The following is a 12048-nucleotide window of genomic DNA, read 5'->3' as shown; positions in this document are numbered from 1 at the left end:
ATTAAGGTATTAGAACATGACAGCTATAATTCTAAGCAATTCCTGCTGGCTGCCCTGGCCCGGCTGCGATTTATGGCAGCACTTTGCAGAGCAGAAAATTAACCAGCCGTGTTTCTGGGAGAAGGAGGCGGGAGGGAGGGTGGGCCATACATGAGCACATACATGCATGTCTCCCAGTAAAAGGTAAAGGTAAAGGTTTCCCTGATGCTAAGTCCAGTCGTGACCGACTCTGGGGGTTGGTGCTCATCTCCATTTCTAAGCCGAAGAACCGGCATTGTCCGTAGACACCTCCAAGGTCATGTGGCCGGCATAACTGCATGGAGAGCCGTTACCTTCCCGCTGGAGCAGTACCTATTGATCTACTCAAATTGGCATGTTTTCGAACTGCTGGGATGGCAGGAGCTGGAGCTAACAGCGGCCGCTCACGCCGCTCCCGGGGTTTGAACCTGGGACCTTTCGGTCTCCAGCTCAGTGCTTTAACGCACTGTCTCCTAGTACCCCTGTAGTATCCCAAACCGGGGTAGCATTGCAGCCAATGGTCAGTATCAGATTACTAAGCCACAAGCATCTAGGACACAGGATGATGCAAACATAGCATGTGGAGTACAGCCAGCATAGGGAACCTCTTTTCAGCATGAGGGTAAATTCAGTTTCAGAGAAGTGTTGTGGCCTCATTCCTGGAATGAATAGTCTCAAAAAGACTGACACTAAAGCCCTGGCAGCTGGACAATTCCAACATAGCAAAATGGGGTTGGGTTGGATGACCTTTGGGGTCTCCTCCAACTCCATGACACTATTACTGTATGCGTTCTGGGCCACTGGGGCAGTAAATCCACTGTGGGTTTTAACTCATACTAAGGATTCAGTAGGGGCCCCTGATGGCACAGTGTGTTAAAGAGCTGAGCTGCTGAACTTGCAGACCAAAAGGTCCCAGGTTCAAATCCCAGGAGCGGAATGAGCGCCCGCTGTTAGCCCCAGCTCCTGCCAACCTAGAAGTTAGAAAACATGCAAATGTGAGTAGATCAATAGGTACCGCTCTGGCGGGAAGGTAACAGCACTCCATGCAGTCATGCCAGTGGCCACATGACCTTGGAGGTGTCTATGGACAACGCCGGCTCTTCGGCTTAGAAATGGAGATGAGCACCTACCCCCAGAGTCGGTCATGACTGGACTTAACATCAGGGGAAAACCTTTAAATTTAAGGATTCAGTGTCAGTGGTGGTTTGAATTCCAGGGAGGTGAATATGGATAGGGAATTGGCACTGGTCCAATCCAGGTGCAGGCAGTAAAGGTGAAAGGCTTATTGTTGGGGAAAATGGGCAGTCACTGAAATGATGGTATCATGGTTAAAGGGGCTCCAAACTTTCCTAGGTTGCTGCCTCCACCAGTGTCTTTTTCAAACTGGTCACAGTATCCACAACTGCTCCCCACAGACAAATCCCACCTAGACATTGGGAAGAACTTCCTCAAGGTAAGAGCTGGATGGCCATCTGTCGGGGGTGCTTTGAATGCGATTTCCTGCTTCTTAGCAGGGGGTTGGACTGGATGGCCCATGAGGTCTCTTCCAACTCTACTATTCTATGATTCTATGATTCTATGATTCTGTTCGGCACTGGAATATGCTGCTGTCTAGGAATCCAAGGAAGTCTCCTCCTTTGAAAGTTTTTAAGCAAAGACCAGGCGGCTGTCTGCCAGGAGTGCTTTGATGGTGTCTTCCTGCATGTCAGAATGGCGTTGGACTAGAACTTCCAATTCTTTGATACTATGATTCTTTGATTCTAAGGGTGGGCTGGTGCCATAAGACAGCTGCCATAAACATCATTTGATTGACTGGGACCCTCCATTTTTGGAGGTACCTTGCAAAATTTTGTATTTATGCATGGAATTTTATGAGCATTTGCTCTCAAACCTCCAGATTAAGAATATACTCAACTTTGTTCCAAGCAAAGGCTGAATTTTAGAGATTCAACAGACTGGTTAAAGAGGCACAATGGGTTATCAGGAGAAGAGCAAAATACTCATGCCAATGTTTGGATTTTTTACCTTAAAAAGTGAGACTCTTTTCCTTCTCCCTGACGTAAGATCATATCAAAATTCATAATCTTGTCCCACAAACTTGCCTTGATTTCATAGAATCCTAGAGTTGGAAGAGACCCCAAGGGCCATCCAGTCCAACCCCCTTCTGCCAGGCAGGAAGATACAATCCAAGCTCTCCCAACAGATGACCATCCAGCCTCTGATTAAAACCCCCAGCTCATCATATTCTTTTTGAATTATAGATAGTCTTATACTCGAATGTATATAATACCTGGGATAGAGAAGTATTTCTGGAAGGGACCACTGGCTCTTTAGCTACATGTGTGACAGGTGTCCTGGCATGTCAGTTCTGATTTGAGGCTTGCCAGTCTGTTCCTGACCCAAGTTACTTGCCTCGAAAATATCTTGGAATTAGCTGCATGAGCAGGTCAATGCAATCAGAGCCACGCTTAATGCGGTGCTGTCTTGGACGGGGACGTGTTTGGCTTTGTCCAAGGATTGCTCCTGCCAGCAGAAAGAGTAACCGAGCACAGTTGCATGTCAATGAGTCTTTTTGTTCCTTGTATGGAATGAACAGTGACCCAGAAAGAAGTGCATGGAACAAGGAGGCAAAAAGCAAAAGTTACAGGATCAAATGCAGAGAATTTAAACCAGAGCGGCATAAAAGAGCTGTGGATGCAAACCACCAGCCGGGCAGCATCCCCTTATGTCTCCCTTATGCCTCACCTTTCCACAGATCAAACAATGGCACTTTGGAGGTCATCAGAGCAAAGAAAAAGGTCATGGTGAACCAGAGAGAGAATGTAGTAGATCAAGAAGAGGACTGGGACTATCAAAGCTTGAGTTCAAATCCCAGCCAGTCCCAGAACCCTTTGGGTTGCCTTCGATAATCATATTCTTTCTATCTAGCCCAGTAGTTGTTAGGGATTCCTCTTCTTCAGAAGAGGAAGGGGAGGAAGAGGAGCAGGAAAGTGTTCATGAATCTGAGGGTGAGTTGGAATCTGAGGTGATTTTGCAAGTACCCACATTTCAGGAGAGGTGAAAGGAAACAGAGCAGAGATGCTGTTCAGCTAGAATAGCTGCCAGAAATGCAGCTGAATAATTAAGAACTGCTCTAGCAGCTGGGAGGGGACTCAGGGCTACAAAGCAGAAGCAGGTGCAGCCAGCTCTTGCTGGTAACAAACTGACTCTTTGCTCCCCTTGTGCCTGCTTCGAGTTTGCATCTGGGAAACTGCTCCTAAGGATTTATTGCTGTTACTTTGTCTGAAGTAAGACTGCTACTTGATTTGGGAATTTAACTGAGACTAAGAACTGTGTTTACCCTAAGGCTTCCTTGCTTCCTTTTGCATCATTCTACTGAGTGTGCTGTACTTTATGTTTTGCTGAAGTAAAGCAGTTTTCATTGACTTACCACTGTGTTTTAAGGCTGTTCTTGAAAGACAAAACAGGACAGTAGTTCCCAACCTTTTTTTTTTACCAGGGCCCACTTGACAAGGGTCCATTTTGACCAGGGCCCACCTGACCAGGGACCACTTCACCAGGGACAACTCTCCAACATTTTTCCTGGGGGGAGAGTCTATATGATCGACAGGAACTGCTTTTTCCCCAGATGAAATCACTGGTCCATCAAGTGTCCCGCTGCCCACCCCAGCTTCCCCCAATCTGGTCTCTTCCAAATATTCTGAGACTACAACTCCCAGATTCTCTGAACACTGGCCATGCTAGCTGAGGCAGTGTAGGGGTTGAAGTCCAGTGCATCTGAAGTGCACTAAGTGGTATTCCTCAGGTCTGTATTTGATGGGAGTGCTGTGAAAGCAGCTTTATTACTAAATACATCAGTAGCAATTGCCAAAAACCTACAGCGAGGTGAGGAGAGGCAAAGTCTTTGAACACTGACCAATTTACTGTGGTACAACAGCCCTCTGGATCAGGGGTCCCAAACTAAGGCCCGGGGGCTGGATGCGGCCCATCAAAGCTATTTATCCGACCCCCACAGCACAAGGGCAGAAGGAGGTTGGACTAAATGACCCAAGGGGTATCTTTTTCTCTTATAACCATTATTATTATTATTATTATTATTATTATTATTATTATTATTATTATTATTATTATTATTATATTGTATGACACAGCAAACAAGATAGATATGCTGGATTTCGTATCACAAAATCACATTATTATTATTATTATTATTATTATTATTATTATTATTATTATTATTATTATTATTAACATTGAGGCTGGGTGGCCACCTGTCAGGGGTGCTTTGCTAGTGCTTTTGGTGCACAAAGGCAGAAGGGGATTGGACTCAATGGCCCAAGGGGTCTCGTCCAACCCTTATTATTATTATTATTATTATTATTATTATTATTATTATTATTATTAATAAACATTGAGGCTGGGTGGCCATCTGACAGGGGTGCTTTGCTTGTGCTTTTGGTGCACAAAGGCAGAAGGAGATTGGACTCAATGGCCCAAAGGGTCTCTTCCAACACTCTTTTTTATTATTGTTGTTGTTGTTGTTTATTATTATTATTATTATTGCTCGGTGGCCAACTATAATCCGGCCCTCCAACGGTCTGAAGGATCGTGAACCGGCCCCCTGTTTAAAAAGTTTGGGGACCCCTGCTCGAGATTTTGCAGGTTTCTACTTTTGTGGATTAGATTATTTGATTTGCTAGGTTCTCCAGTGCAATTCTGTGGTCAACTTTTGCAAAAGTTCGAGGGTTTAGAGATTCCTAGAAAGGTGTCAACAATTCAGTGTTTTCTCTGATATTTTTTCCGCTTTCTTGGGGGTCTTGTGACCTAACTCTGTGAAAATAGAAAGCCTATTATAGTAGAGTCTCACTTATCCAAGCCTCGCTTATCCAAGCCTCTGGATTATCCAAGCCATTTTTGTAGTCAATGTTTTCAATATATCGTGACATTTTGGTGCTAAATTCGTAAATACAGTAATTACAACATAACATTACTGCGTATTGAACTACTTTTTCTGTCAAATTTGTTGTATAACATCATGTTTTGGTGCTTAATTTGTAAAATCATAACCTAATTTGATGTTTAATAGGCTTTTCCTTAATCACTCCTTATTATCCAAGAAATTTGCTTATCTAAGCTTCTGCCGGCCCATTTAGCTTGGATAAGTGAGACTCTACTGTATATATAATTTTGTAGCAGAAGCGAGCTTCCTCTAGGCTGCAAAGGGAAGGCACTGCCTATGTAAATTCTCATTCACACAAAATAAAATAACAAAAAGAGAAGAAAGGGAGCAAAGAAAAAAAAGGGAACTGACTCCTCACACTTCAGAAAAATAGCACATCAAGGAGGCTAATTGGGAGGCACTGATATGCTACTTTCCTGTGTGCGGGGACTATTTTAGGATTCAAGATAGATTCTGTTCTATCCAGAGCCTGAAAAAGAACTGTCCAAAGAATTAATGTGACTATCCAATTCTTCCGAAGTGTTTTCCAGCTTCGGGCATCAATGACTGACAAGGGCATGCCCAAAACGATCTGCCCAGCTCATCCGGGACACCTTCCAGCAGCCCTGATGGCAAGCTGTCCCAGTTCCTTTCTCTTTATAATGAAAATAACTACAAGGTTAGTGTGATAGGGATGTTATTACGAGGAGGAAACAAGGGGATGACACGGCTGTCCGGAATATCTGCACAAGACGTAGTCCGTTAAATGAAGTTTAAGAGATGCAGGACAGGAGCGCCCCCTGCTGGCCAGCCCAGCCCTTACCTCTCGCAGGTGCAGCTCAGAAGCACAGCCAGCAAGTTGTAAACGATGTAGGTGAAGACCACCGCCATGATGGTGCCTCGGGGAATGGAGTAACTGGGGCGCTTCAGATCTCCTGAGGAATGGGGGGAAAAGAATATCCAGGTTTGGACCCAGCATCCAGATCCAAAATACTTCCTTACAAAAACCCAGTGCAATTCCAGACTGCATCAATACGAGTCTAGTGTCTAGATCAGGGGTCCCCAAACTAAGGCCTGGGGGCCAGATGCGGCCCTCCTAAGTCATTTACCTGGCCCCCGCCCTCAGTTTTATAATATAATATTTTTATATCAGTTTTAATAATATAATATATTGTATATACATATAATATTGATAAAATATTATAATGTTATACAATACAATATTAATAATAATACCATATAATAATATTAATTATATGTTATATATTACATATAATATTACAGTATAGTGGTATAGTTCAATATAGTAATATATAATGCTAATATTTATTTATTTATTTATTTACAGTATTTATATTCCGCCCTTCTCACCCCGAAGGGGACTCAGGGCAGATCACATTATAACACACATAGGGCAAACATTCAATGCCCATAAACACATCAAACAGAGACTGAGAGACACACGCAGAGGCAAGTTAACCTTCTTCTGAGGGGATGTTCGATTCTGGCCACAGGGGGGAGCAGCTGCTTCATCATCCACACTGACGGCACTTCCTCATTCCAGGTCATAAATTAGTTAATCTTGCCTCCCCACTTTATAAGTGGTACCTTATCTCCTACTTGATAGATGCAACTATCTTTCGGGTTGCTAGGTCAGCAACGAGCAGGGGCTATTTTTTTATTTTTAATTGACGGGTGCTCACCCCGCCACGGGCTGGCCTCGAACTCATGACCTCATGGTCAGAGTGATTTAAGGCAGCTGCTCAACAGCTCTGCCACAGCCCGGCCACAGCTATGCTAATAATATAATATATTGTATGTACATACAGCTGCTCTGAGTCCCCTTCGGGGTGAGAAGAGTGGGATATAAATGTAGTAAATAAAGGTTGTAAATAAATAAATAAATAATTTTAGACTTAGGCTAGCCCAAAGTCTGAAATGTCTTGAAGGCACACAATAACAATCATAATTAACTGGACTATTTCATTGGCCAGTAGCAGGCCCACACTTTCCATTGAAATCCTGATAGGTTTATGTTGGTTAAAATTGTTTTCATTTTTAAATATTGTATTGTTCTTTAATTGTTATTGTTGCATTGCACTACAAATAAGATATATGCAGTGTTCATAGGAATTTGTTTGTATTTTGTTTCAAATGATAATTCGGCCCCTCAACAGTCTGAAGGATTGTGGACCGGCCCTCTGCTTTAAAAGTTTGAGGACCCCTGATCTAGATTGAGGGTAGTCATAGTCCCACTGTATTCCATGTCAGCCAGACCTCCACTGTAATAGCACTGTATTCAGTTTTGGGCAGCACAATTCAAAATCCCCCCTCCAACATTTTCACAAAGAAGCTAGTAAAATGTGAGCTGGAAACTTTGCTTCTTAAATGCGGATCCTGACTCCAAATGGGGTCTCCTTAATTCAATGCTGAGGTCCTGAAACATTTGATAACAATACAAGTTGGGGCCGGGCTGTGGCACAGGCTGGTAAGCAGCCTGCTGCAATAAATCACTCTGACCATGAGGTCATGAGTTCGAGGCCAGCCCATGGCGGGGTGAGCACCCGTCAATTACAAATAAAATATAGCCCCTGCTCGTTGCTGACCTAGCAACCCGAAAGATAGTTGCATCTATCAAGTAGGAAATACCCTTGTTGTCTTACCTGTGTTTTATGGTATTGAGAAATGGGAATCTTTGTTGTTATAAGAAATGTATGGAGTTGCTGGGAAACCTCTCAATAAAAATTAATTTTAAAAAAAGTAGGAAATAAGGTACCACTTATAAAAGTGGGGAGGCAAGTTTAACTAATTTACAACGTTGGAATGAGGAAGTGCCGTCAGAGTGGATGATGATGCAGCTTCTCCCCCCTGTGGCCAGAATCGAACATCCCCTCAGGAGAAGGTTAAATTGCCTCTGCATCTGTCTGTCTGTCTCTGTTCGATGTGTTTATGGGCATTGAATGTTTGCCCTATATGTATATAATGTGATCCGCCCTGAGTCCCTTTTGGGGTGAGAAGGGCGGAATATAAATACTGTAAATAAAATAAATAAATACATTTTCTGAACATCACCTAATTGTGCAGTGCCTGTTGTTATTGGAAATAGAAAGCTTCCAAGCCTTCACTATTTGTTTGTTAATGTATATATTTGCTAACCTGTATTGTATGTATTTGTTGATTTGCCAGTTTGACGGACCTCTTTGGTGTGGGAGGGACTATAGACATGTCATTGTACTGAGCATATTCAGACTCAGGACTCCATTTTGTTATCAGTATGTGTTTGGACTTCAATGGAATAAGTTGCTTATGGACTGTAATGTTATCAGTCTGCTTTACACCTCAGTAGAGGTGGATGAATGTTTGCATCAGACCACAGTGGAGGTGGATGCATGTTGCTGTTTGCACTTCTGTAGAGAAGTATGGTTTTGGACTTCGGTGAGTACAATTATACCTAAAGACTATGGACTACTGATTAAGAATGATACCCTATGTACTCAACACAGAGAGAACTACATCACATTTATAACTGCCTTGGATGGTGAATTAATACAAGGTGTTTGTGAGTAAACAAAATATTTTATTTTTCAAAGAAGACTTCTTTAAAATCTCTGAATGCATATTTTAACCAAGAGGTTTTAAGGGAGTGCATATCTTTTGAGCAACTGCAATTTCAACTTCAAAGAAACAACTATCCTCTGCTAACCAAATATATTTTTGTAGTGGCATGTCTTTGTCTTTGGAAGTTTAAAGACATGGTTCTTCAGCTTAACAGCTAAGTTACCTGTGTGCCATTACATGAATGCTTGTGAATATCACTTGTTCAAAGGGTTGACTTCTAACAAGGTCATGCTTTTCTTGACTAGTGGTTTTCAAAAGGTGGTCTCCACATGTTCATGGAGGTTCACATTTGCCAAACGGATATGACATCCATTTTTTTCCTTTTCAATAAGGTTATGATTTCCATTTATTTCCAAAAGCATACACCCAGAAGCATGCCCAGAATACACTTTATTTAGTGCAGTTATTTCCAATAGTTGTGCAGTGTTTACTCTATAGAAAACGCTATACCTCCTAAATGAAAAATCAGCCTGTTTAGCAATCCTTACAAATGCTGATTTATCAGGAAATGGTTTGTATACCTATCTTATATATCTATATAACTGGAGTCATGTAAACATTCCTAAGGCCTAAAGGGGTCATGAGTGGAAAAAGTTTAAGAAGTCCTGGGCTATACAATGCTACTGCTGGTTGTATTGGGAATTGGTTAACCAATGGCTCCTCTTCACCTTGGAGAGAAGTCATCAGTGGGATGCCATAAAGGTCTGTCCTGGACTCAATGCTATTCAATATCTTTATCAATGACTTGGGAGGATGGAATAGGAGGCACTTTTATCAAATTTGCAGATGACACCAAATTGGGAGGGATTGCTAATAAAGATCAGAGAGCCGGGACAGAACTGCAAAATAAATTTCAACAGGGAGAAATATATGGTATTATTTATTTATTCATTGATTTATTTACAGTATTTATATTCCACCCTTCTCACCCCAAAGGGGACTCAGGGCGGATCACATTGCACATATAAGGCAAACATTCAATACCTTAACATAGAACAAAGACAGACAAACACAGCTCCGAGCTGGCCTCGAACTCATGACCTCTTGGTCAGAGTGATTTGTTGCAGCAGGCTGCAGCTGGCTGCTCACCAGCCTGCGCGACAACCCGGGCTGTGGTATGACACTTAAAGGTAAAGGTAAAGGTTTCCCCTGACATCAAGTCCAGTCCTGTCCAACTCTGGGGGTTGGTGCTCATCTCCATTTCTAAGCCAAAGAGCTGGTGTTGTCCATAGACACCTCCAAGGTCACGTGACCACTGGCATATCTGCATGGAGCACTTGTGTATTGATCTACTCACATTTGCATGTTTTCAAATTGCTAGGTTGGCAGAAGTTGGGGCTAACAGTGGGAACTCACCCAGCTCCCCGGATTTGAACCGCCAACCTTTTGGTCAGCAAGTTCAGCAGCTCAGCGGTTTAACCCACTGTGCCACTGAGGGCTCCTAGGTATGAGACTTAGGCAATAAAAATGAATTACAGGATGGATGAGACCTAGCTTGAAAGCAGTTCATGGGAAAGGACTCACCAGACATATTGGAGCCTGCCATGATCCCGGTACAGCCATTGAACATGACAGCGAAGACGGTGCTGAAGCTCATCAGGTTCCCTGTAGTGTAGTCCACAATGTAGTCGGCTGCAAAAAGCCATGGATATTTTGAAAAAGAAAATGTTTATTCATAGAACAAAAAAACAAAATAAAACATGCAAATGATTTTTTAGGCATATAAAACTAAAAAAACCATACAAGTAGATAGTATCTTCAACTCCTAGAAATCTCAGCCAGCCTACCGGCTGTTAGGGATTGTGGGGGTTGAAGTTCATCCCCTGGAGGGATGAAGTTTGCCCATGCATGTACTATCTGCTACTACAGAACTACTACAACAACAAATGACTATTAAAAATACCAGAACAGAAAGGACAAACTATTAAAAATACCAGAACAGAAAGGACAAACACAGACCACATACACAAAGAAACCAAAACAGAAACAGATAGGATCTACAAACTTCCTATTCTCCTTGCTAGTCTACTCCCTTTCAATGCCATGATATAATCACACTTCTGCTTTAACTACATTCTGCTAATTCTTGAACCTTACAATAAACAAATGCCCCATCATTGTTATGAAAAAGTAATGAATAAGTCCATACTGTTCATAATTTATAACCCAGGGGAAAAAAAACTGTGTTACATACTGTGTTTCCCTGAAAATAAGACAGTGTCTTATATTAATTTTTGCTCCCAAAGATGCTCTAGGTCTTATTTTCAGGGAATGTCTTATTTTTCCATGAAGAAGAATTTACATTTATTGTTGAACCAAAAATGGAACATTTACTATATACTGTACAGTAGTTATCATCATAAACCAGCATAACCAGACAAACTGTGAATCCTATCAAGAATTTCTTGTTACTACCATTATTTCCGTGTACAACAATCTATGGTACTTCCATTTACTGATCCTGCATGCTCTGGTGTTTGGTTTGGTGGGCATGCTTCCAAACAAAAACTTTGCTAGGTCTTACTTTCGGGGGAGGCCCTATATTTAGCATTTCAGCAAAATCTCTACTAGGTCTTATTTTCTGGGGATGTCTTATTTTAGGGGAAACAGGGTATAGCAAAATGTGCTGCAGGATGTCTTTCCTGCAAGTTTTTGCAGTTTAATAAACTTTCTCAGTGTTTTTATGATAGAACCGATTAGGAAATGACATTTATAACCCAGGAACAAAAACTGTATTACACAGTGTAATTTAAGGTTTTGTGTTTCCGCAGAAGGAAACCTATTCCCCATGAAACAAATGTGGCATTTTGGATGGCAAAAGAGGCACCAACTCACGGGGGAGGTTTCCCTGAAGAGTGCTGAGTTTGAAGCCGGTGAAGTTGGCGTGGGCATGATCCGTGACGTTGTTGCTGCTGCTGGGAGGAAGCTGCACGGTGTGGGGCTTCACCACGAAGAAACTGAGGCAGACGGTGGCCAGCACCACCATGACGATGAGGAAGATCATGAAGGTGGCCTTGGCGTAGATGCCGGCGCCCACCAGGCACACCAGGAGGCAGAGCAGCAGCAGAACCGTCCCGTACAAGACGTCGAAGAAGTAGCCCCGGGGCAGGACCTGGATGGCGGCACCGGCCCCTCCCTCTGCCAAGATTGCAAGGAGTGGGGTTACAACCATACATTTAACACTTCATTAGTATTGGTGTTTTAATCTTTGTTCTATTTTTTAATATGTTTTTTATAATAAATTTTTATTGCAGACATTTATAATAATGTGATTTACAATGAAATTACAAAGGTTTGACAATGACAGTAAGTGAATAAATAACCCTAAAAAACAAAACAAGCAAACAAAAAGAAAAAAAATCTGTGCTAAATGAAAACATGAATCTAATCTAACAGACAACTTTACATAGTTACATGACCAAAACACACATATATTAAAATCAACTTCCATCTATTATCTGGTGTTCCTTATA

At 42.1% G+C, this 12048-nt stretch overlaps 1 protein-coding gene across 1 annotated transcript in view; it reads right to left on the bottom strand.

Annotated features, from left to right (window-relative positions):
* LOC100565784 (solute carrier family 12 member 9) overlaps window positions 1-12048 on the bottom strand; it is a 170614-nt gene that overhangs the window by 115392 nt on the left and 43174 nt on the right. The window contains exons 4-6 of the mRNA XM_003225491.4: window positions 11411-11713; window positions 10100-10207; window positions 5781-5892 (exon numbers count right to left, since the gene is read on the bottom strand). Coding sequence (XP_003225539.1) covers window positions 5781-5892; window positions 10100-10207; window positions 11411-11713 — 523 coding nt within the window. The remainder of the gene's footprint in view (window positions 1-5780; window positions 5893-10099; window positions 10208-11410; window positions 11714-12048) is intronic.

Source organism: Anolis carolinensis, chromosome 3 (assembly GCF_035594765.1).
Source record: "Anolis carolinensis isolate JA03-04 chromosome 3, rAnoCar3.1.pri, whole genome shotgun sequence".
Lineage (NCBI taxonomy): Eukaryota > Metazoa > Chordata > Lepidosauria > Squamata > Dactyloidae > Anolis > Anolis carolinensis.
Note: the sequence above shows the minus strand (reverse complement) of the source record. Positions and strands in the feature narration are given on the sequence as shown.